Source organism: Cebus imitator, unplaced genomic scaffold (genome assembly GCF_001604975.1).
Source record: "Cebus imitator isolate Cc_AM_T3 unplaced genomic scaffold, Cebus_imitator-1.0 Scaffold103, whole genome shotgun sequence".
NCBI lineage: Eukaryota > Metazoa > Chordata > Mammalia > Primates > Cebidae > Cebus > Cebus imitator.
Genome location: NW_016107418.1, coordinates 5,140,278 through 5,163,624, shown reverse-complemented (window position 1 = coordinate 5,163,624; position 23,347 = coordinate 5,140,278). Strand labels below are relative to the sequence as shown.

Below are 23,347 nucleotides of genomic sequence, written 5' to 3'. Positions count from 1 at the left end.
TAGAAATTGAAGCCGGACAATGCAAATTTAAAGGCTTGCAGTCGATTAAAATCAAAGGTATTTAAATGCTAGCAAATCATAATATAGAAAATATTAGTAAATGATGAAGTATTCAGTAAAGCCATTGTCTATTAAGAATATAGGCCTCTAAGGGCTGTCCCAGTGGCTCACGCCTGTAATCCTTACACTTTGGGAGGCTGAGGCAGGCAGATCACCTGAGGTCAGGAGTTCAAGACCAGCCTGGCCAACATGGTGAAACCCTGTCTCTACTAAAAATACAAAACTTAGCCAGGCATGGTGGTAATCCCAGCTACTTGGGAGGCTGAGGCAGGAGAATCTCTTGAACTCGGAAGTTGGAGGCTGCAGTGAGTCGAGATTGCGCCACTACATTCCAGCCTAGGTGACATTCATCTCAAGAAAAAAAAAAAAAAAAAAAAAAAAAAAAAAAAAAAAAAAAAAAAAAAAAATATATATATATATATATATATATATATATGCCTGTCAGAGGATTGCTTGAGCCCAGGAGTTCTGTAGTGCATCATGCCAATAGGGTATTTGCACTAATTTGGCATCAGTATGGTGACCTCCTGGGGGCAGGGGACCACCAGATTGCCTAAGGAATGATGAACAAGCCAGGCCAGAAACAGAGCAGGTCAAAACTCCTGTGCTGATCAGCAGTGGGCTCACAATTGTGAAAAGCCACTGCCCTCCAACCTGGGCAACATAACGAGACTCCATCTATCTCTAATAAAAAAATTTATTTAAAAAATATGTATCTCTGACACTGAGGGACAGGCACTGACTCTTGAATTGGAGATACCTGGATTCAAATCCTGAGTTGGTCCCTTACTGTATCACCTTGGACTGTCTATTCAACCCCTGAGCCTTACTTCATCTGTAAAATGGGAATAATTAATATCTCCCTTATAAGGGTTTTTGAAATAATATATGTGGGTAAACCCAGGAAAGAAGGGTTTGATAGAAGAGAGTGGAACCTGAAACCAAGACCTGCCTCTCACTTATGCCTGAGGCCAATTGTGTCATTGATGAAAATAGGAAATACTAGGGACGGGGTGATGGGGGGAGTGTGAGGGTTGGTTTTAGGCAAAAAATATACGTGTTTATGATTTGGGATACCCTTGTTGGAAGCTGGAATCACGGGGTGTGCTGATGAATCTGCCTGTACCCCCAGCAGTGTGTATGTATGTGTGTGAATCACTAGCCTAGCCTATAGTATGCACCCCATTCTGTCAAATGGTTAGATGCTTATTGATGAGGTCTGGAGGAGTGTCCTTTCTTCATGTGTCTGTCAGAAGTAACCAACAGGTTGACACATAATAAGTTCTCAAAAACTGCTGGTAGAGCTGGGTGTGGTAGCTCACGCCTATAATCACAGCACTTTGGGAGGCCGAGATGGATGGATCAAGACATAAGGAGGTCAAGACCAGCGTGGCCAAGATGCTGAAACCCCATCTCTACTAAAAATACCAAAATTAGCTGGGTATGGTGGCACATGACTGTAATCCCAGCTATTCGGGAGGCTGAGGCAGGAGAATGGCTTGAACCTGGGTGGCAGAGGTTGCAGTGAGCCGAGATCATGCCATTGCACTCCAGCCTGGGTGACAAGACTTTGTCTCAACAAAAAACAAAACAAAAGAAAAAAACTGCTGGCAGAAGGAAGGCAGGTTACTGGTGGATGTAATATTATTCATTTCACGAAAGAAGGAAATCAACATTAAAATTAGAAAGCATTATTTTAAGTTCTGAATTTGATACTTAGGACGCATATTTTTCACCATTTTCATTGGGTTATTATAAAATCTTTATTAATTCAAGTCTTTTCTCCCCCAAGAACGTTTTTCTGTTTTTGTTGTTTTTTTTTTTTTAAAGCATGAACTTTGGTGTGGAGGGGCAGTAAAAAGAGTAATAGTGAGAGGGAGAGAGAGAGAAAGAAGAAGCCCTGGGGGGACTACAAGCTGCTGCTAAATTTCAGTTGCAGTTGTCAGAGTTAAAGAAAACATTGGAGAAAATGTCTCATCAAGGGGTCCCCGGATTTTTCTGCTCCGGGAAGGCTGCTGGAGGGATGGATTGCGGCCAGCTGGCGGGGGCTCAGACGCCTGGTACCGTGCTCCAGCCACTGAGCTCATTGGCTCCAGCTAAGTCATTTTACAGTCAGAGCTGTTTCAAGATCAGCACAAGGCACTGTACAGTTATTTGGGGTCAGGGAGGAGCAGAATCTATGGAAGGAAGACGCATGTGCTTAGTTTTAAAGGTTTCATTCCAGGACCTCTCAGGGTTCTGGTGAAATGGATCGTGTGAGAGGAGCACAGCTGACTGGGATAAGGAGGACAGCTCTGTGAGGCAGCTTCTACTGCTGTCTTGATTTTACCGAGTAGGAAAATGAGGCGTGGAGAGGTTAGTTAACCTTTTACGTGTCACAGTGTAAGGCTCAGAAGCACAGGCCCATCCCAGGTCCATCTGAATCCTGAGTCCTCACTCCCAATTCACCACCTTACTCCACTGCTGAGACCAGCCCTGCGAGTCCAGCCACTCAGTGAGGCCAAGGAGGCCAGTGGCCGTGTCCTCAGACATCTCTCTCCTCCTGAGGGTCTCTCTCACACATCTCAAGTCTGAGATACAGACTGAGAAGCACTACAAGAAGTCCACTCCATGGAAGGCAAAACGACCCTGAGCCACAGCAGTGGCCACAAGAAAAGCCTCCCTACGAGCCCCGTCATGACGTAGTTCAGGGTTGGAAGTTCAAGGCCTCCATGTCCACCCCAGCGTCTTCAGCTCATGCCCACGTCGCTGGTACATGTCCTCTGCAAGCTGATATAAACTACTGTCAAACCCAGATACGCATTCATGACTGAATTCCACTCTCCTCAAACTCGCCTCTAACGGGAGAGCAAGGACACACCCCAGGAGGCCCGAGTATGCATCCTACGGCATTACGTCTCAAAAATGATATTGACTCAAAGACACTAGTTTTAGGTAAAAAGAAATTATTCAAGTATACTGCAAAATGTTATTGGTTTTAATAAGAATGGATCTGTTTTCCAAATCTTTGGGTGAGGTTGAAGATCCAGGAAGATCTAGTTGATCATGTGGCTTGATGTAACTTCCCACAGAGTACTCTCATTCAGCATCCATGAGTCTTCCAGGTCCTATTAGCATTTTTAAGGGTGTTCTCAATGCCCAAAGGAGTGACTGACAGACTTCTCGCTCAGACGAAATATCTCACATTCAGGGTGTGCTCGCGCGTATACCCTTTCTGTTGCGTGATTTCCATTCTCTACATCTTCATTAATTCCAGGTAGGAAAATAGAGGCTAGGGACCCTGTCCTTCCTGGCATCACTCCTGGAAGGCCCTGTGGCTGACTGCTTGCCTTTAGCACCGAGGCCCGCTGTGGGGCGGGAGAAGTCTTTACCATTATAGTGACAATGACTAGATGTCTTCAGCGTATGATTGCCACCACCTGGGAGTCCCCATGAAAGCCTCGAGGCCAAGAGGGCCTCCAGGACTTCCAGCTCTGGAGACCCCTTTCAATCAGTGATAAGGAGAAGATAAAGATAACCATGAGGCCTGAGCAGTTCCACTCTGAGTGATGGAGGCTTCACTCCTTCCCCAACCGCGTGGAAGCAGCTGAGGCTCCGGAGCACAACTTGGGCCGAGAATCACCCTCTTCTTCCTGGACCCATGACTCAGGCAGACACCCTGGTCAGCATTCTGATGTGCAGCTGTGTGGACAACACTTTTCATCATCTCCTCTTTCCTCGTCTGTTTGGTGAACATCCTTCATCATTGAAGAGTGACATCTGAGTGCATCCTCAGTGGTGTTCTGTGGCAATAACAGCAGATAAGGGAACATCACACTTGTCACCGCCTGATGAGGGGACGTTCACCTGCACCAATTAATTAAAATAGAAGGCAGTCAGTGGGCATTGGGCACCAGGAGTCGATGCATGTGTTGGAGTATAAAGAAGAGACTTAGCTTTCTCTCAACACCAGTGTCACTGTTATCACTTACTGTCTGTCACCAATCAGCAACCTGTTCCCAGTATAATCTGGGACTTCTATAGCACGGCTCAACCCTTCCACCTATCTGAGAGGAGTGGTAGGTAGGCCTTCTTCCGACAGCAGGAGCAGATCATACTCCCTGGGACACAATTCCCCCTCAAAACTCGTTAAGGAATCATCACACATTACTGTTGGCCACATTTAGGATGTTTGAATAAGAATTGTGGTTATAATCAATAGTGTAAAAAACCATTAGTTATATATAGGTAACGTGTATGGCACTTACCATGTGCCAAGCACCTTTTATAGTACTTTACATTTAGTAATTCATTTAAGTCTCACAGTAGCCCTACAAGATGTATTTTCCCCATTTTACAGAGGAAGAAACTAAGGCACAGTAGTAAGTAATGAGTCAGTGGCAGAGCTGGGATCGGAGGCCCGGCAGTCTGCCCATGCTCACTATGGACTGAATGTTTGTCTTTCCTCAAATCCCAATGTTGCAGCCCTAACCTCCAATGCGATGGTATTGACATGGGGCCTTGAGCAGATAACTACGGTTAGCTGTGATCAAGAGGATGGGGCCCTTGTGATGGGATTAGTGCCCTTCTAAGAGACAGCAGAGAGATTACACTCTCTATTTGTGCATAAGAAAGAGCATATGGTGAGCTGGGAGGTCTCTGCAAGCCAAGAAGAGGCCCTTACCAGAACCCGACCATGCTGGTGCCCCGATCACAGACTTCCAGTCTCCAGGACGGCAAGCAGACACATATCTGTGGTTTAAGTCACCCAGTCTGTGGTGTTTTGTTATGGCAGCCCACAGGGACGCAGCTGATGCTTTTCAAGACTGTGCAGTCCGGCCCCTCCTGGAAGCTTCAGCTCCTCGGCCTTGCGGGAAACACTTGCTGGTCACTGTCTTTGGTCCTTTCAGAAGCCCTTCCTCAGCGGTGCCTCCACCAGCCTCCTTACTTCACCCACCTCTGTGGGGGGAGGAGTGAGCAAAGTACCTTCTCCCTCTGCCATGGGAAACGTGGGTTACTCATAGATGGTGCCAGTGGGTGTGTGTTCAGGTAATGCAGCCAGCAGTGAGCGAAGGAAATGAAATGGTACCCATCTGTTCCAGGGCTGGGCTCTGCAGGGGCAGAAGAACAGCTTTAGTCCCCGTATCCCTGCACCTTCCACCTGCAGAGGCCAGCGGGCCACAGCAGATGGTAGGGGGACCCATCTCAGGGCTCCTTACTCAGATGGTGACAAGGCGAGGTCTGCCCTATCTTTATCAGTATCTGTCCTAAATACTGTGCTTTGACATTAACCCTAATAGTCTGAATTATCAGGGGTTTGGCAACCGTTAGGCATCCAATTTTTCCCTTCAGGACGGAGGATAACTTTGCCGTGTCAGCACAGTGCCTCTCTTGGCTTTTTCTTTTTTTCTTTTTTTTTTTTTTTGAGATGGAGTTTCGCTCTTGTTACCCAGGCTGGAGTGCAATGGCACAATCTCAGCTCATCGCAACCTCTGCCCCCTGGGTTCAAGCGATTCTCCTGCCTCAGCCTCCTGAGTAGCTGGGACTACAGGCGTGCACCACCACGCCCAGCTAATTTTTGTATTTTTAGTAGAGACGGGGTTTCACCATGTTGACCAGGATGGTCTCGATCTCTTGACCTCGTGATCCACCCACCTCAGCCTCCCAAAGTGCTGGGATTATAGGCGTGAGCCACCGCATCCGGCCCTCTCTTGGCTTTTTATATAACCACAAGAAGGCTGCAATCTAGAAATAGTGATTGTTAAAATTGCCTAAAAGCACACAATATAACCAATATACCAGAAGCACACAGCCACCCAGTATAATTCCTAGAAGCTGCAGTTTCACCTCGGCCAGAGGAGAGCCCCAGCAAGGGTTGAGGCCGGGCATTCAGGTACCTCTGCAGCTCTTCCCATGGCTCTGCCGGACAATTGCCCCTGAGACACGGAAGATAGACTGCACGTGTGTCTTTGATTAACTTTGCTTTATTGATGTCATTTTTGAAAGTAAAAGAGTACAGACTGCTTTTTTTTTCTGAGACAGAATCTCTGTCACCCAGGCTGGAAAGCAAAGGCAGCGTCATAGCTCACTGTAGCCTCTGCCTTCTGGGTTCAAGTTATTATCCTGCTTCAACCTACCGAAGAGCTGAGATTATAGGCACCCCCACCATGCCCTGCTAATTTTTGTGCTTTTAGTAGAGATGGGATTTCACCATCTTGGCCAGCCTGGCCTCAAACTCTTGACCTCAGGTGATCCACCCACCTCAGCCTCCCAAAGTGCTGGGATTACAGGTGTGAGCCACCGCGCCCAGCTGACTGCTTATTTTTAAACCACACAGTACCAGTTTTAAACCCGTCTCATTCTCACCTTGGAAATAAGGCACGTGTCTCAGGGGCAATACGTTATTTCCCTGCCTCATCTCCTGTGTCACATCCCGTGGAGAATGGCGTGGGAACTGCCTGTCTTTACATCCACATAACAGCTTCAGGAAGATACAGCAGAGTAGGGCAGGGGTCCTTCTGGGTGACGTAAATAGCTATTTGGTTAGACCAACCTTTTGGTCTCTAAAATTGATTGCTGAGGAGAAAAATAGGAAAGTAAAATGATCACTGCCTGAAAAGGAAAAATCAGTTAATAATTTGAGGGATTCAGGGGCCTCACCTTTCTCACAAACAAGTAGGCAAAGGAAGGTGGCAGCATTTCCCCTCCTCACATCCTGTTTGGGAAAATTGAGAAATGTCTTCTCCTCACTGCCTGCCTGTTTATTTAACAATAAGCAAGAGTTTAAATGTTACCACCAGTTCAAACCAGATACACCCCATTCTGCATGTCCTGGAGTCCTTGTTTGCTTCAGAGTTGCCTTTCTGGAGCTTTTTTTTTTTTTAAAAAAAATATGTTTAAAGACTAGTCAAGGACAGTAGTGAGAGGTGGAGAAAGAGAAGAAGGGGGAGTTGGATCCGTGCCTGACTGTGAATAACTAGTGGCGGGAACTCGCTGCCTCCAGACCAGCCTCTTTTCTGGACCTTGTAACCTTGGGCCATCCTGCAAGCCAGTGGAGAGCAGTCCCTCACACATAACTTCGGTCCTGAATAGCTCACAGGGTGGTGGGAAGGTTTGCCAGAGTCATCCCACCTCATGCACACTCCCTTTCCCCTGTGAGCCTCTGGTGTGGCAACGGGCATCATACCAAGTGCTGGTGAGGATGTGGAACAACTGGAATGTATGTGCACTGGCTTTGTTCACACAGCAACTTTGGAGAACTCTCTGGCTCTGTCTGATAAAGCTAATCTCACTCTTCTGGTATGATAGAGCAACCCCACTCCAAGTCGTTGACCTAAAAGAATTGGAAACATATTTCCATGAAAAAAAAAAAAAAAGAAAGACTTGTAGAAGCTTGTGCATAGCAATCTTATTCTTAACAATAGGCCCAAACTGGAAATAACCCAAATGTCTATCAACAAAAGACTGGATGAACAAATTGTGATCTATTCATGCAGTGGAATACAATTCCAAAACTAAAAAGAATGAATTACAGATGCATGCAACAACGTGGATCCATCTCAGAGGCATCATGTTGAGTGAAAGAAGGCAGAGAGAAAGGTCAGGTCACCCACAAACGGAAGCCCATCAGACCAACAGCAGATATCTCTGCAGAAACCCTGCAAGCCAGAAGAGAGTGGGGGTCAATATTCAGCATTCTTAAGGAGAAGAATTTTCAGCCCAGAATTTCATATCCAGCCAAACCAAGCTTCATAAGCAAAGGAGAAATAAAATCCTTTACAGACAAGAAAATGCTGAGAGATTTTATCGCCACCAGGCCTGCTTTACAAGAGTTCCTGAAAGAAACACTAAATATGGAAAAGAAAAACGGGTAGCAGCCACTCCAAAACCATACCAAATTGTAATGACCATCATAACTATGAAGAAACTGCATCAACTAATGGGCAAAATAACCAGTTAGCATCATAATGACAGGATCAAACTCACACATAACAATATTAACCTTAAATGTAAATGGGCTAACTGCCCCAATTAAAAGACACAGACTGGCAAATGGATAAAGAATCAAGACCCATTGATGTGCTGTATTCAGGAGACCCATCTCATGTGCAAAGACACACATAGGCTCAACATAAAGGGATGGGGAAATATTTACCAAGCAAATGGAAAGAAAAAAANAAAAAAAAAAAAAAAGCAGGGGTTGCAATCCTAGTCTCTGATAAAACAGACTTTAAACCAACAAAGATCAAAAGAGACAAAGAAGGGCATTACATCACAGTAAAGGGATCAAAGCAACAAGAAGAGCTAACTATCCTAAATATATATGCATCCAATACAGGAGCACCCAGATTCATAAAGCAAGTTCTTAGAGACCTACAAAGAGACTTAGACTCCCATACAATAACGATGGGAGAATTTAACACCCCACTGTCAATATTAGACAGATCAATAAGACAGAATGCTAGCAAGCATATTCAGGACTTGAACTCGGCTCTGCACAAACAGACTTAATAGACATCTACAGAACACTCCACCCCAATCAACAGAATATACATTATTCTCAGCACCACATCACACTTATTCTAAAATCTACCACATAATTGAAAGTAAAACACTTTTCAGCAAATGCAAAAGAACAGAAATCATAACAGTCTCTCTGACCACAGTACTGTCAAATTAGAACTCAAGATTAAGAAACACACTCAAAACCACGCCACTACATGGAGACTGAACAACGTGCTCCTGAATGACTCCTGGGTAAATAACAAAATTAAGGCAGAAATAAAGAAGTTCCTTGAAACCAATGAGAACAAAGACACAACATATCAGCATCTCTAGGACACAGCTAAATCAGTGTTTATAGGAAAATTTATAGCACTGAATGCCCACAGGGGAAAGCAGGAAGGATCTAAAATCAACCCTAACATCACAATTAAAAGAACTAGAGAAGCAAGAGCAAATAAATTCAAAAGCTGGCAGAAGACAAGAAATAACTAAGATCAGAGCAGAACTGAAGGAGATGGAGTTACAAAAAAATCCTTTAAAAATCAACAAATTCAGGAGCTGGTTTCTTGAAAAGATTAACAAAATAGATAGACCACTAGTCAGACTAATAAGGAAAGAGAGAAGAATCAAATAGACACAACAAAAAAGAATGATAAAGGGGAGATCAGCACTGATGCCACAGAAATGCAAACCGCCATCAGAGAATACTGTAAACACCTCCACAAAAATACAAACTACCATCAGAGAATACTGTAAACACCTCCATGCAAATAAACTAGAAAATCTAGAAGAAATGGACAAATCCCTGGACACATACACCCTCCCAAGACTAAACCAGGAAAAAGTCAAATCCCTGAATAGTCCAATAACAAGTTCTGAAATTGAGGCAGTAATTAATAGCTCACCAACCAACAAAAGCCCAGGACCAGATGGATTTACAACTGAATTCTACCAGAAGTACAAAGAGGAGCTGGTACCATTTCTTCTGAAACGATTCCAAACAATAGAAAAAGAGGGACTCCTCCCTAACTCATTTTATGAGACCAGCACCATCCTGATACCAAAATCTGGCAGAGACACACACAAAAAAAGAAAATTTCAGGCCAATATCCCTGATGAACATCAATGCAAAAATCCTCAATAAAAAACTGACAAATCAAATCCAGCAGCACATCAAAAAGCTTATCTACCACAATCAAGTCAGCTTCATCCATGGGATGCAAGGCTGGTTCAATATATGAAAATCAGTCAACATAATGCATCACATAAACAGAACCAATGGCAAAAACCACATAATTATCTCAATAGATGCAGAAAAGTCCTTTGATAAAATTCAACATCGCTTCTTGCTAAAAACTCTCAGTAAACTAGGTATTGATGAAACATATCTCAAAATAATAAGAGCTGTTTATGACAAACCCACAGCCAGTATCATACTGAATGGGCAAAAACTGGAAGAATTCCTTTTGAAAACCAGCATAAGACGAGGATGCCCTCTCTCACCACTCCTATTTAACATAGTATTGGAAGGTCTGGCTAGGGCCATCAGGTAAGAGAAAAAAATAAACGGTGTTCAAATAGGAAGAGAGGAAGTCAAATTATCTGTTTGCAGATGACATGATTGTATATTTAGAAAACCCTATCATCTCAGCCTAAAATCTCCTTAAGCTGATAAGCAACTTCAGCAAAGTCTCAGGATACAAAATCAATGTGCAAAAATCACAAACATTCCTATACACCAAGAGTAGACAAACAGAAAGCCAAACCAAGAGTGAATTCCCATTCACAATTCCTACAAAGATAATAAAATACCTAGGAATACAACTTACAAGGGATGTAAAGGACCTCTTCAAGGAGAACTACAAAGCACTGCTCAAGGAAATAAGAGAGGACACAAACAAATGGAAAAACATTTCATGCTCATGGATAGGAAGAATCAGTATCATGAAAACGGCCATACCGCCCAAAGTAATTTATAGATTCAATACTATCTGCATCAAGCTAATGCTTTCTTCAAGAATTAGAAAAAAACTACTTTAAATTTTATATGAAACCAAAAAAGAGCTCATATACCCAAGACAATCCTAAGCAAAAAGAACAAAACTGGAAGCATCATGCTACCTGACTTAAAACTATACTACAAGCCTACAGTAACAAAAGCAGCATGATACTGGTACCAAAACAGGTATATAGACCAATGGAACAGAACCAAGGCCTCAGAAATAACACCACACATCTACAACCATCTGATCTTTAACAAACCTGACAAAAACAAGCAATGGGGAAAGGATTCCTTATTTAATAATTGGTGTTGGGAAAACTGACTAGCCATATGCAGAAAACTGAAACTGGACCCCTTCCTCACACCTTATGCAAAAATTAACTCATAAAGACTTAAACATAAAAACCATAAAAGAAAAACTAAAACCATAAAAACCTTAGAAGAAAACCTAGGCAATACCATTCAGGACATAGGCATGGGCAAAGACTCTATGACTAAAACACCAAAAACAATTGCAACAAAAGCCAAAATTGATAAATGGGATCTAATTAAACTAAACAGCTTCTGCACAGCAAAAGAAGCTATCATCAGAGTGAATAGGCAGTCTACAGAGTGGGAGAACATTTTTGCAATCTATCCATCTGACAAAGAACTAATATCCAGAATCTACAGGATCTTATAAAAATTTACAAGAAAAAAACAACCTTATCAAAAAGTGGGCAATGGATATGAACAGACAGTTCTCAAAAGAAGACATTAATGTGGCCAAGAAATGTATGAAAAAAAGCTCATCACCACACACTGGGGCCTGTCAGGGGGTGGGGGGTCTAGGGGAGGGAGAGCATTAGAAGAAATACCTAATGTAGATGATGGGTTGATGGGTGCACCAAACCACCATGGCACATGTATACCTATGTAACAAACCTGCACATTCTGCATATGTATCCCTGTAATCCCAGCACTTTGGGAGGCTGAGGCAGGTGGGACGAGGTCAGAGTTTGAGATCAGCCTGGCCAAGATGGTGAAACTCCATCTCTGCTAAAAATACAAAAGTTAGCTGGGCACAGTGGCACATGCCTGTAATCCCAGCTACTCAGGAGGCTGAGGCAGGAGGATCACTTGAACCTGGGAGGTGGAGGTTGCAGCAAACCGAGATCATACCATTGCACTCCAGCCTGGGTGACAGAGTGAGACTCTGTCTTAAAAAAATACACCTTTTTTAGTTTGTCACCACATTTGTGGACTGCTGGTGCTGGAGCACTGGGGTGCATGTGATTAGTGGCGTGGCTGAAACTAATGCATTCGTGAATCCTGATCTACAGATGTGTGGATGTCTGTCGTTAATACTCCTAGTCGGACCCAGGGCAGTGCTGCCCAGCTCATTGGTTTTACAATCAGACAAGCCTCCAATCCTCTGTCTGGCTCTCACCAGCTTGTGTCCTAATGTGTCAGTAATTCCACTGACCTGAGCCTCACTTTCCTGTAATTTACTGCAGTGAGTTCCTAGGCATATGGGACCTAAGTGGTCAGTAGATCACCTTAGAAGTATTTCAGGACTCTGAGTCTCAGTCCATCTGTGAAAAACAGAACAGCTGGAACCTTTCTGAGACAAACCTTTAAAATTAGTTATATGTATCACATTCACAGCTCCTAGTTTTGAAGACGAGCAACAGAACAATACTTTCAAGTCTCCATATAACCTTTATTAGTTTAGGACGGGCTTCATAATTTCAACAAGTGAATTCACAGTTCATTTTCCTTTTCTCCCTCAGCAACTAAAGTTCTGAGTTTCATAATCTATTTTTTATTGATATATAATATTTTACATATTTACAGTGTACATTTGAGTTATAATCTATTTTAAATGATGCATTATTGTAAAATCACTGTTTTCTTAAATAAATACACATAGTGAATGGTCCTGCATGTATCCTGACAAGTACAGCTTGAACAAGTCCATCTTCCAGGGACCAGGCACCACCTCGGGCATCTATAGCATCAGCAAAACCCAAGGTCCTAGCTGGGCTCTGGAGACCCTGTTTACCCTGGAGGCAGGACAGCAGGAGGTAGAAGGAGCAGGCTGATTATCCAATCCCTTTCTTGTAGTTTTCTTGGAGAGAGAGTTGAGTTTTGCCAAAATACGTGTTTTCTGTAGTAGAACCAGGAAATGCAGACAGACAGACATATGACAATACAAATCACCAGTTGTGCCACCCAGATCCTTGTTTCCATATACTGTTCCGTGCATTGTTCCTGAGGATGTGAGCATGCCCACACTTGAAGGAGGTACTCTCAAGTCCATTGGGGCCTGGGACACCCTACTGTTTTTAAAGTCCTGGAATGTTTTCATAAAGGTAAGAAAACACCAAAACAGGGCTACAAAAATTATGGTATCTATTGATGTGTATTGGCAAATATGTAATAAAGGTGTATACCTGTGGGTGTACCTCATCTGGGGGGTGACACCTCAAGTTTAATTTTGAAGCTTGGGCCAGCCTTGGTTCCTTTCCCACAACCGCCATGTTAGGTCCTCTGTGAGATGTTATCATAGAACTTGTGTTTCTCAGTAGCAGTAGAATATGACATCTCTATCAACAAATATAATTCTACGTTACTTTAACTGCTTGCATGGAAGTCCATCGTATGTAAGTGCCATGGTGCATTTAATAGATCTTCTTCTAGGACATCTATTTCTGGTTTCTTTCATAGAACAGCACTCTTGTGAATATCATTGTACTTGTTTCTTTGCATGTTTTCTTCCTTCCTTAGGATGAATTCTGAGAAATGTAATTGATGGGGCAAAATGTACTCAGACATTTTTAAGGTTTTAAACTTTTCTGTCAAAAGCTGTTGCTCTTGGCTGTTTGAAAAGGAAAGCAAATCCTCCCATTCCAGGGTTGAATTTTGACTCTTTTCCTGCAAACCTCATTGCTTTTTGGTTTAATTGTCATAAAATGCCAAGCACCACCAACAGGGCTATGTGAAGGTGCTCAGAGGCAGAAGGGCCGTGGTTAGGCATGGCCTTGGCTAGATGGGGAAGCTGGGTGCTTGGGATCAGGGTAAGTGGGTGGGGATGCTGTGAGGACAGAGACTGGGCAGGGAATCCCTTCAGGGCAGAGGGGGTGGCAGGGCTGCAGTGCATGTGGCCATCTATCTGGAGCAGAAGATGGAAACCAAAGAGTGGGTTGACACTTGGATGCTAGGCTTGAGTCGGGTAAATCCTGCCCTCATCGTACTGTATAAAGGGAGCTTCTCCAGGCCTCCAGGATTCTCAGACCCTCCCAGTCCCTGTGGGGGGTCCCAGAAGCAGTTAATTGTGCCTCAGGCCCTCTGCTCTTCCTCCCTCAGTAAGTCTCATTCTAATTTGCAGTGAGCTCTAGCGAACCCTCTATTCCAGCAAGCCCAAATGGATGAGGACTCCAGAAAAGAAATCCGCTGAACACGAAGGGTCTATCACACTAACTTGAGTCCCTTTCTCAGGTGTCCCACCCTTGCAGGCCAGCCTCCCAATTCCCAGCCAGCTCCAGGCTCCAGGCTTTTGCCCATTCAAAACCAAAATTGAAGGTATCTGTTCTACTCAGGCCCCCATCTCTGTTCAGAGTAATCTCCTCCCTCCCTCTGCTTTTGCCGTAAGTTCTCTTTTCAACTCACCTAACATCTCACTTGGCCCTGCAGTTCTGATCTTCAAAACCCTCTCTACCTGTTCCCTCCCAAGCTATCCCCAACCAGCGTGCCAGGAACAAGGAAGTCTTCTTGAAAGCTGGCCTCCTTGCTGCTCTCCCCTGTCCTTCATCCTTTCACTTGGCACCTCTGTCCATCTACCCATCTCTAGCTGCTGAAATCCTGTTTATGTTTCCAGGTACATCTCATACTCTGTCATCTTTAAGAAGTCTTCCCAGAAGCCCCATTGGATATTTTCATGATATATACCATATTCCACTGTCTAATGCAGATTGAACCAGAGGGTATTTAATTCCCTGAAGGCAAGGGCTATAACCTATTCATCTTCCTTTCCTGGGTGGGGAGAACCACCCTGCCTTGTACCAAGTAGCGATGACATGGGTCCTGGCTCCATGAATGAATGGGCATTGGGAGAAAAGGAGCTGATGATGAGTGAATGGAGAAACCAATTGAGGCAAAGTTTACTCCTCAGTGAAGCAGTGTTGGTGGCTCCAATAGCTCTCTTTAGGAAAATTTAAGACAGCATCCCAATCGGAAGGGGCTTGAATCACTTTATAAAAGAGAGAGGCAAGAACACACGTCAAACTAGAAGAATGGAATAGAGAGGAGAGAGGGCTGCAGAAAAGAGCAAGCCCCTTCCGTCTCCTTGACCGCCCTGTCAGTGCATGGGTTACCTCTCATTGTGTTTAATACGATGGGTTGTTTTTGTATTGTGAGATATTTTCCTTGATTAAATTACGTTGTGCTCTTTTTGAAAGGGAAAATATTCAAACAAGTGTCACTTCTGTTTCTCGCAGGCAACTATGGTCCTGAGCTCTGCACACTTCTGGTTGGGATTATTTCTGGTTCCTACTGCATGTTTGATTGAAGATGTCGCATGGAGAGCGTAAGTTTAAAAGTGAAGTGGGGACCCCCAGTCTGACTTATCTGTCCCTGGAATTGTCTTTCCCATAAGCCTTGCCACAGGGTATGAGAATGAAAGGAATTTGGAAGAAATGGGTCTCCTGCCACCTGCCAGAGAAATTTTTTTTTTAATTTAAATTTAACTTGTGCTTCATCTTGATATCAAAATATAGACAACCATAAAGATAGAAAAATTAGCTGGCCATGGCAGCACATACCTCTAGTCTCAGCTACTTAGGAGGCCAAGGTGGGAAGATCACTCGAGCCCAGGAGTTTGAGGCTGCAGTGAGCTATGGTCATGCCAGTATACTCCAGCCTGGGCAACAGAGCAAGACCCTGTCTCTAAATAAAATAAAATAAAAACAGAAAAGAAAAACTGCAGACACAAAGGAACCCTGAGAGAAACTGTGAAGATCAATGGGGACGTTGCCTTATATGGCAGAGTTTCTAAGTACATACCCATTCCACCAGTTGAGAAAGGGTGACTCAAACTCATCTGTCTATATCGTAAACTCAGTGCTCAGTGATCACATATGGCCTGGCTTCACTTCCCATGCTTAGAGGAAAGCTAAGTGTACGTAAGTCATTTCAAATTACAAGAATGAAGTATTCTTCATTTTTCCAAACAACTTTCAATAAAATTCTTTCAAAGGGTTAGTTCACAGGTCTATGAGAAAACCAGTCACAAAGATGACATTAGCCCGTAGGTTAAATAGAAAATCATTCATATTCAATTTTTGCGTTTATGTTTTAAAATATGTCATTTTCAAGATATCTTGTTACCACGTAAAAGAAGCAACTAAGTTCAGGATCACATAAATTTTAACTTTATCCATGAGCAAAAGGAGGGACTGCTCCAAATAAAGTATGACTGATTTTTGTTTTGGGGGGGGCAATTTCTCCTACAAATAGGTGCCAACTTCTCTGAAAATTGAGACTCTGTGCTCAGCTTTACTTTGGGCAAAACACAATTATTCTGGGACCTGAGATAGAGAAGTGAGACTTTAATCCAAACCTTCCAGGAAAAGACATCAGATCTCATTTTTATCCCTCCGTTCCTCCCACACTCAGTAAGAATTTTTCTTGCCTGACAGTTAAGGATTCTTTTGAAAAAGTCTTCACTTTGGCATTATCTTGACAACCAATGATACCTCATGCAGATCTAGATAGAGGGGGAAAGAATATTATAACATGGATTTTTGTGGCTTTTTTTCCTATTCACTAAGTTTTTTAACTGTTAGAAAAATTAAATAATTCTAATTTCTTAAATTCTTTGATTTACCCTTACTTCCATTTTATTTAGTAAAACCATGTTCTGTAAATAGCAGAATCAGAATCCTCAGAAGTGAAAAGATTATAGCCAGAAAAAATATTTTCTTAATCTTTTTTTTTTTTTTTTTGGAGACGGAGTTTCGCTCTTGTTACCCAGGCTGGAGTGCAATGGCGCGATCTCAGCTCACCGCAACCTCCGCCTCCCGGGTTCAGGCAATTCTCCTGCCTCAGCCTCCTGAGTAGCTGGGATTACAGGCACGCACCACCATGCCCAGCTAATGTTTTGTAGTTTTAGTAGAGACGGGGTTTCACCATGTTGACCAGGATGGTCTCGATCTCTTGACCTCGTGATCCACCCGCCTCGGCCTCCCAAAGTGCTGGGATTACAAGCGTGAGCCACCGCGTTCGGCCTTCCTTAATCTAATAGATTTATCATAAGAAAATATTCATTCTCTTATTTGCTCTTTCAGCCAATAGGCCTAATTGTGACACAATCTATTCCCGTGCTGAATTTGTTCAAAATTTTTGTTTTGCAAAGATGTTAGTTTTAGATAAATATAGGACAGTCTTGGCCACATCAGCTGGTTTTTTCTATTTATAGTGATTGAAAACTAGTAACATGATTATAAATTAGTTTATTTAAATTCAGCTATCTCAAATTAGAGTCATAAAAAAAATTCTGTTGAGACTGTATATTTGCAGACTTGAGCAATCGTCTCTTTCTTCCATCTGAAAGAGAATGTTTATAGATTTCAAAATGTCTGTGCCTCTTTGTCCGTTTTCTGGCTGTTTTCCAATGCGTTCTAAGTAATCACTCCCTGTCACCACAAAGCAAATCATCTATTCCCTCCAACAGGACTTGTTTTTGGTTTCCCCTGGCGCTATAAAATTAGCACCATTTACATTTTAACAAGGATAAATCAAATGACACTACTCCCAGCTTCACCATATGGAAAGAGTAAAATCACTTCCTTTCCAAGGAGCTTGCCAACCGGGTCAGAGCACAAGTTCTGCTGTGGAGGTGCCGGCAGGGCGAGCTCGGGGGGCTGAGGGTCACCCCTCTGCAGCAGGAGCGCTCTGCTGCCCAGCACCTGGCACCACGGGCCCAGAACTCAGCTTTTCCCGGAAACCAACAGCATTTCTGGGTTAAGCCAGAAAGGTCCCTACTGAATCCCACATGTGCTTTCCAAAATGTATTTTTGTCTTGTTTTATTTGGGGGAGCAGGGAAAATAGCGTATATTGGTTGTTACCCGGAATATTTGCCCAAAGCACATATATGCTCAATTTGTAATATCTATTTAATATCTAAACTACCCTCACCCCTCTCCTCAAAAACAAGAAATTTTTCAGTTTACTGGTGCATTTTCCCTCTGATCGTGAGGCCCATATTATGTCTTATATTATACTCCAAGCCCAAAATGTTTGTTTTTGAGGCAAGTCAATTCAGAGGCTTCTTACAAAAAGAGGAGGCATATTGTGAATCACTTACCTCTGAGAAAGCTACAGTGTTTCGCTGAGATTTCTCTTACTGAATTGCAGCTTTAGAAAACACTGTTAGCTTCTTCTTCCCATGCACTGAACAAAAAAATATTAATCTTGCTTGTCCCCAAAATCCATCATTGGATTTGAATTGGGGCTCCCAGAACACGTGTGCATTCATGAGTGGGCACAGGGGAAGACCCTGCCCTGTGACGGTAGCACATGGTGATGCTGGGGGAGCTTCCACGGCGGTGCTGCAGGGCTCTCATCTTGCCTTGGGCCCATCTTATTGTGGCCGGGCGCGGTGGCTCAAGCCTGTAATCCCAGCACTTTGGGAGGCCGAGGCGGGTGGATCACGAGGTCAAGAGATGGAGACCATCCTGGTCAACATGGTGAAACCCCGTCTCTACTGAAAATACAAAAACATTAGCTGGGCATGGTGGCGCGTGCCTGTAATCCCAGCTACTCGGGAGGCTGAGGCAGGAGAATTGCCTGAACCCAGGAGACGGCGGTTGCGGTGAGCTGAGATCGTGCCATTGCACTCCAGCCTGGGTAACAAGAGTAAAACTCTGTCTCAAAAAAAAAAAAAAAGAATTCTTGTTTTGTACTGAACTTTGGTGGTTATCACCCTCTTTTGAAAGGGCTTTTAGGCCGGGTGCAGTGGCTCACGCCTATAATCCCAACACTTTGGGAGACGGAGGCAGGAGGATCACCTGAGGTCAGGAGTTTGAGACTAGCCCAGCCAACATGATGAAACCCCATCTCTACAAAAATACAAAAATTAGCTGGGTATGGTGATGGCTGCCTGTAATCCCAGCTACTCAGGAGACTGAGGCAGGAGAATGGCTTGAACCCGGAAGGTGGAGGTTGGAGTGAGCTATGATCATGTCACTGCAGTCCAGCCTGGGTGACAGAGCAAGACTCTGTCTCAAAGGAAAAAAAGGCTTTTAAATTCCAGCTTAAGGCAGGCCTGCCTTTTCAAGTACATTTCTGTGAGCATTGAAGAAAGTGAGTTGCTCCCTCTGTCTACATTTTCCCCATTTCTTTGCCCAGTTTCTCGCTTCCATTTCAGGACCTGAGCTGTTAAGAGTAAGAAAAAAGAACCAGAATGAGGTAATTCAGTCACTTTTTCCATGAAGTCTGTTAACTTTCTGGATGAAGATGCATTATTAGACTATCTTAAGTCAGATTTGGCACGCCATAAAACGCCCACTCTATTATCCTGCTAACCAAAATTTTCATGTGGGACCAAACTAACCTACCTGTTATTAAAATAATTGATTGATTATATGTGATACCTGGTTAATGAGTATTTTTATTAGAAGCACAAAGTTTAAATTGCCCAGAACTATTTTAATATCCTTCCCTTATATTCATCCCAAATGTTTACCGATGACAGCATGCTTAGGTAAGCTGCCACATCCTGACTCTCATCTAGGTGAAATTTGTTAGTATTGCTTTATCAAAAATAATATAAGCCCAAGGCCACTGAACACAGAGGAACTGATTTCCTTTTATCTAGATGTATCTGCTGTATTTTACCATACATCAACAACCCAGTGCCCAATTCCAGAATGATTTCATTTCCTTATTATAATCCCAGATAGGCAGTTAAATGGAAGTAAGAGGTAATGAGCAATTTCTATATACAAATGGGCCTTGATTTCTTTTAACTTTCTAACTAATTTCTTTTGCAGCGTGTTATATTTACACTTCCATCCACATTTAGAATTAAACTTTTCCTTTGACTTGCTATTCTTGCACACAAAAGAAAAGTTTTTCCCCTTGCACACAGGGGAAAAGTTTCAGGGGGAAAAAAAGGATGGAAAGTTCAAGATCCTAAAACAATCTGTTTCTTTTAAAAGTCTCTGAGAGCCTGGAGACACCCTTAGGCATATCTGAAGACTCACAGATAGCTCTCACACTCATGAGTCAGTAGCCAGCAACCCCACTCTGTCCCTTCTGTGGTCATCTGGCCTCTCAATGTGGGGTTAGATGAAGCAAGCCCTGGACCACTGGGCAAGAAGCCATTTACAGATAAGGGGCTTACTCTGTCAATGCTGTGACTCAGAACACGCCAAATCCCAGCTCCTGGTGAGACCTAAGTGATAGGCCAGTGGCTAATGCTTAACGACTGACTTTATAACCTATACATATTAATTTTAGACCACTCACATGTAGCCTTTAGACAGAGGAGATTTTAGAATCAGTTTTTCTAATTCAGGCATTATTAAATAAAGGTGCTTGAGAACAGAATTTTAAATTGCCAGCATCCCTTTACTCAGGTGCTATTAAATACATGCAAAAAGAGAAGTTGATCATCCCAAGCATCGCAATTCAGTGTTTTCCAACAGCAGCAAAGTTCCCAGGCTAGCTCGTAGGGGCTCGCCTAGTGGAAATAGTATCAAATTGCTGAGTAACTCTGGAATATGGGTGCAGTTTCATCCACCGAGGGCACACACAATGCCTGGGAGCATTGAGATGCTCAGACCGTTGCCTTCTGAGGCCATGTTGTGATTGGGCGAAAACCGTCAGCTTCCACAGTGGGTCGGGTTCTAGCCTCAGCTGTAGGCTCCCAGTGCCCAGGCTTCCTATTCCAGCCTCCCTCTTAGGAACCCCCTTTCCTCCCAGCCCAGGAAATAACAATGGGATCTGTTCTACTCCTGTGCAGGGGAAAGGGAGCGAGGGAGAGAGAGGGAGGATGATGGTGGAGAGAGGGATCCTGTAAGAACCAGCAATGCTCTTCATCTTTCAGGCTGTTCTAGGACCCATGCGAGCCGGTGGCGCAGGGCAGGCAGGACAGGCACTCGGTGGCCTGGTTTTCAGTCTAGCCTTAGAAGCCCAGGAGACAAAAGACCATGTTTGAGGCCCACATATTATATAATAATGAACAGGGTACATTTTAACATCCTTTCGGACTCTTCTTTCCAGCAAACTGTTAGACGTTTGCTCATTTATTGTTTAAATTAAAATTCCACGGGCTCTGCTTTGAACTGCAGTATTTTATCAATCCTGAGTCTCGGGACACTGTTTGATGGAATTAAGGTATTATGTGTTAAAGCCTGTGTGGCTTTCCCTTGTTTACTTTGGGGGAAAGGATGACAGGGGCATATACAGTATCTCAGTGCTCATACTCCATTATAGATTAACTCAGAGTGTCGGGAGACGACTCACGTTATCTTAACAGGCTTTCTTTCCTTGAAGGTGGAGGGTCGGCGGGGTGGTGCCCGATTCTGCAGGAAGGGCCCATATCTTCACAACGTTCCCATGACACTGTTGTCATTTCTGGGCAAAGGTGCTCAGTTTTCATTCTCATTCTGTCTTTGGGTCCTGGTACCTAGCAGGATCCTCACGTGTATTTATATTGAAATTAAACCAATGCAAAGCTTTCAATCTGATGTGTTGCTAATTTATGAGCCTTTTCTCTTTACAGTTTTGTTCTCTGATATAATCCATGTCTTGTTAAATGTCTTTTCACCCAGACTGTTGCCAACTGGTAGCTCAATTTTAACTTTGTTTAGTTTCTATTTTATAAAGACTCTGAGATCAGCCAATTCTTTGAACATTGTGAGGTATTCATGTTAGTTTCGTTAGTAAAAGCATACAGGGAACTCTTCCTGCTATTCAAGAAGAGTGGGCTGTCCAGGCTGCGGGTTATTTCATAAGTTGTATTATGCCACGGAGGCCTGGGTGTGTGGACTTCAGTGGTGAGTTGAAGTCCACACACCCAGGCCTCCGTGGCATAATACTGAGGAAGATGGGAAACGTGCACTCGGGATTTCTGTTGACTTCACGTTTCAGGCCAAGGGTTTTGCATCCAGACCATGCACTCTGGCATCCTAAGCCCCATGGCTGCTATGGCAGTGGCTCTTTTCATAGTAAAGAGGGAGGGAGGAAACTTACTAACCCCTGGGCCCCCTGACTGTAGTTGGGGTCCTTGGACCAGAGAACCAGTGTCTGTTCACTAAGGTGTGGGTTTTAAGAGTCTTCTGGGTTTTCAGATCCTGCTAAGAAATGCTTTAGAGGCAGACCCTGGGTCTTCATGAACCCCACCCAGTCTCTGAGTGACTGGGCCCCTCAGCAGACGTCCGGTTCTTTGCAGGGTGGAGTGACTCTTGATGTGCATGGTCCGGGTCTGGACTGCAGCACTCAGGATGCTTCCAGGCTGTGGAGATGGAACCCATGTCACGCACAGAGACTGAATGCTCCACCACTTCCCAAGCCTCGGCCTCCACCAAAGGCCCTTTGGGTGTGGCCTGTCTTTCCCAGCTGTGTCAAGTCCCTATGCCATGTGTTTTTTGTTTTTTGTTTTTTTTGTCTTTTCCTCATGATACAGAGCCAAGCACACCTGCAAAAAGACGTTGCTGGAGGAGGTGCAGGAACTGGAAACCAAGTCTCGAGTCCTGGGAAAAGCGGTGCTGCGGGATAGCAATGGAAAGAGGTGGGGAGCTCCATCCCGGTCCACACAGAACACAGGTTCTCCCGGCCCTTTGCCCTTCCTCCTTCCTGTATTTCTTTCTCATCTTGGTTTTCAGTGGGAGCACAGTATGCTCAGGTGTAAGCATTTTGGTTGTTCTCAGATTTAAATCGCACTCTCTCAGTGACCACATGAAATCCAAATCTCTGGAAGTCTCCAGGTAAGACTGGGGGTTTTATTAGGCTTAGAGGTGAGCAAAACAACCCATATGCAGAAAATCAATATCGTGGCAGTATTACCTTAAGGTGGAAGAGGACAGAGTTAGCAGAATTACCACAGAGGAGTTAAAGCCAGCCCTTTGGATTTCAAAGCCAAATATTGCTCCCAAGGATGAGTGTCACCTGTGAAGGTTTGCATGTGAAATAATGCATGCTGTTATTTGTGTAAACCTTGTTACATTCCACTTCGGCATATCTAAATAGGGGACAGTTTTTAATGTTAACATTTTCAGCTGGGGGTGAGAGGGATCGTGTGAACTCCCGGAGCAGACACTGCTGCTTGCTCTTCTAATTCCTCCTGAACACCAGCCTGCTCTTCACCACGTGTAACACCTCGGCCTGTGTGCAGTTTTTGTTTCATTACAAGATGTTAAAATGTTGTTAGAGTGCACTCTGTTAAAATCTATGCACCATCAAGGGAAATTTCTCTGGGCCTGAGAACAATTTGCAGGGTACTAGAAAGCCATTGCTGTATTAAGCAATGTGGAACATCTATAATATTCTGAGTACAACTCTCTTACAAATGCTTAGAAGGCAACCAGTAACTAACTACCAATGCAACAAACATCAAGAAGTCAAATACTTAGAGATCTCCACTTTGTATTTTGTTTTATATTGTGTTTATTTGTACCATCTTTTGGAGCAATGCAAACAAAGCATTTTTTTTGTTGTTGTTAAAGAAAGACAATGCAAACATTTTGAGAGGCTTTCAAAATACAGTTTCAAATAGATTTTAGGAAAGGGATGATGGCATATAGTTGAAGTTGTGG

General features: G+C 43.6%; 1 protein-coding gene across 1 annotated transcript in view; it reads left to right on the top strand.

Annotated features, from left to right (window-relative positions):
• Positions 1-23,347, top strand: part of ATP8A2 (ATPase phospholipid transporting 8A2) — a 654,052-nt gene that overhangs the window by 579,192 nt on the left and 51,513 nt on the right. Inside the window, exons 34-35 of the mRNA XM_017537537.2 lie at positions 15,025-15,113; positions 22,219-22,323. Of these exons, the coding sequence (XP_017393026.1) occupies positions 15,025-15,113; positions 22,219-22,323 (194 nt within the window). The remainder of the gene's footprint in view (positions 1-15,024; positions 15,114-22,218; positions 22,324-23,347) is intronic.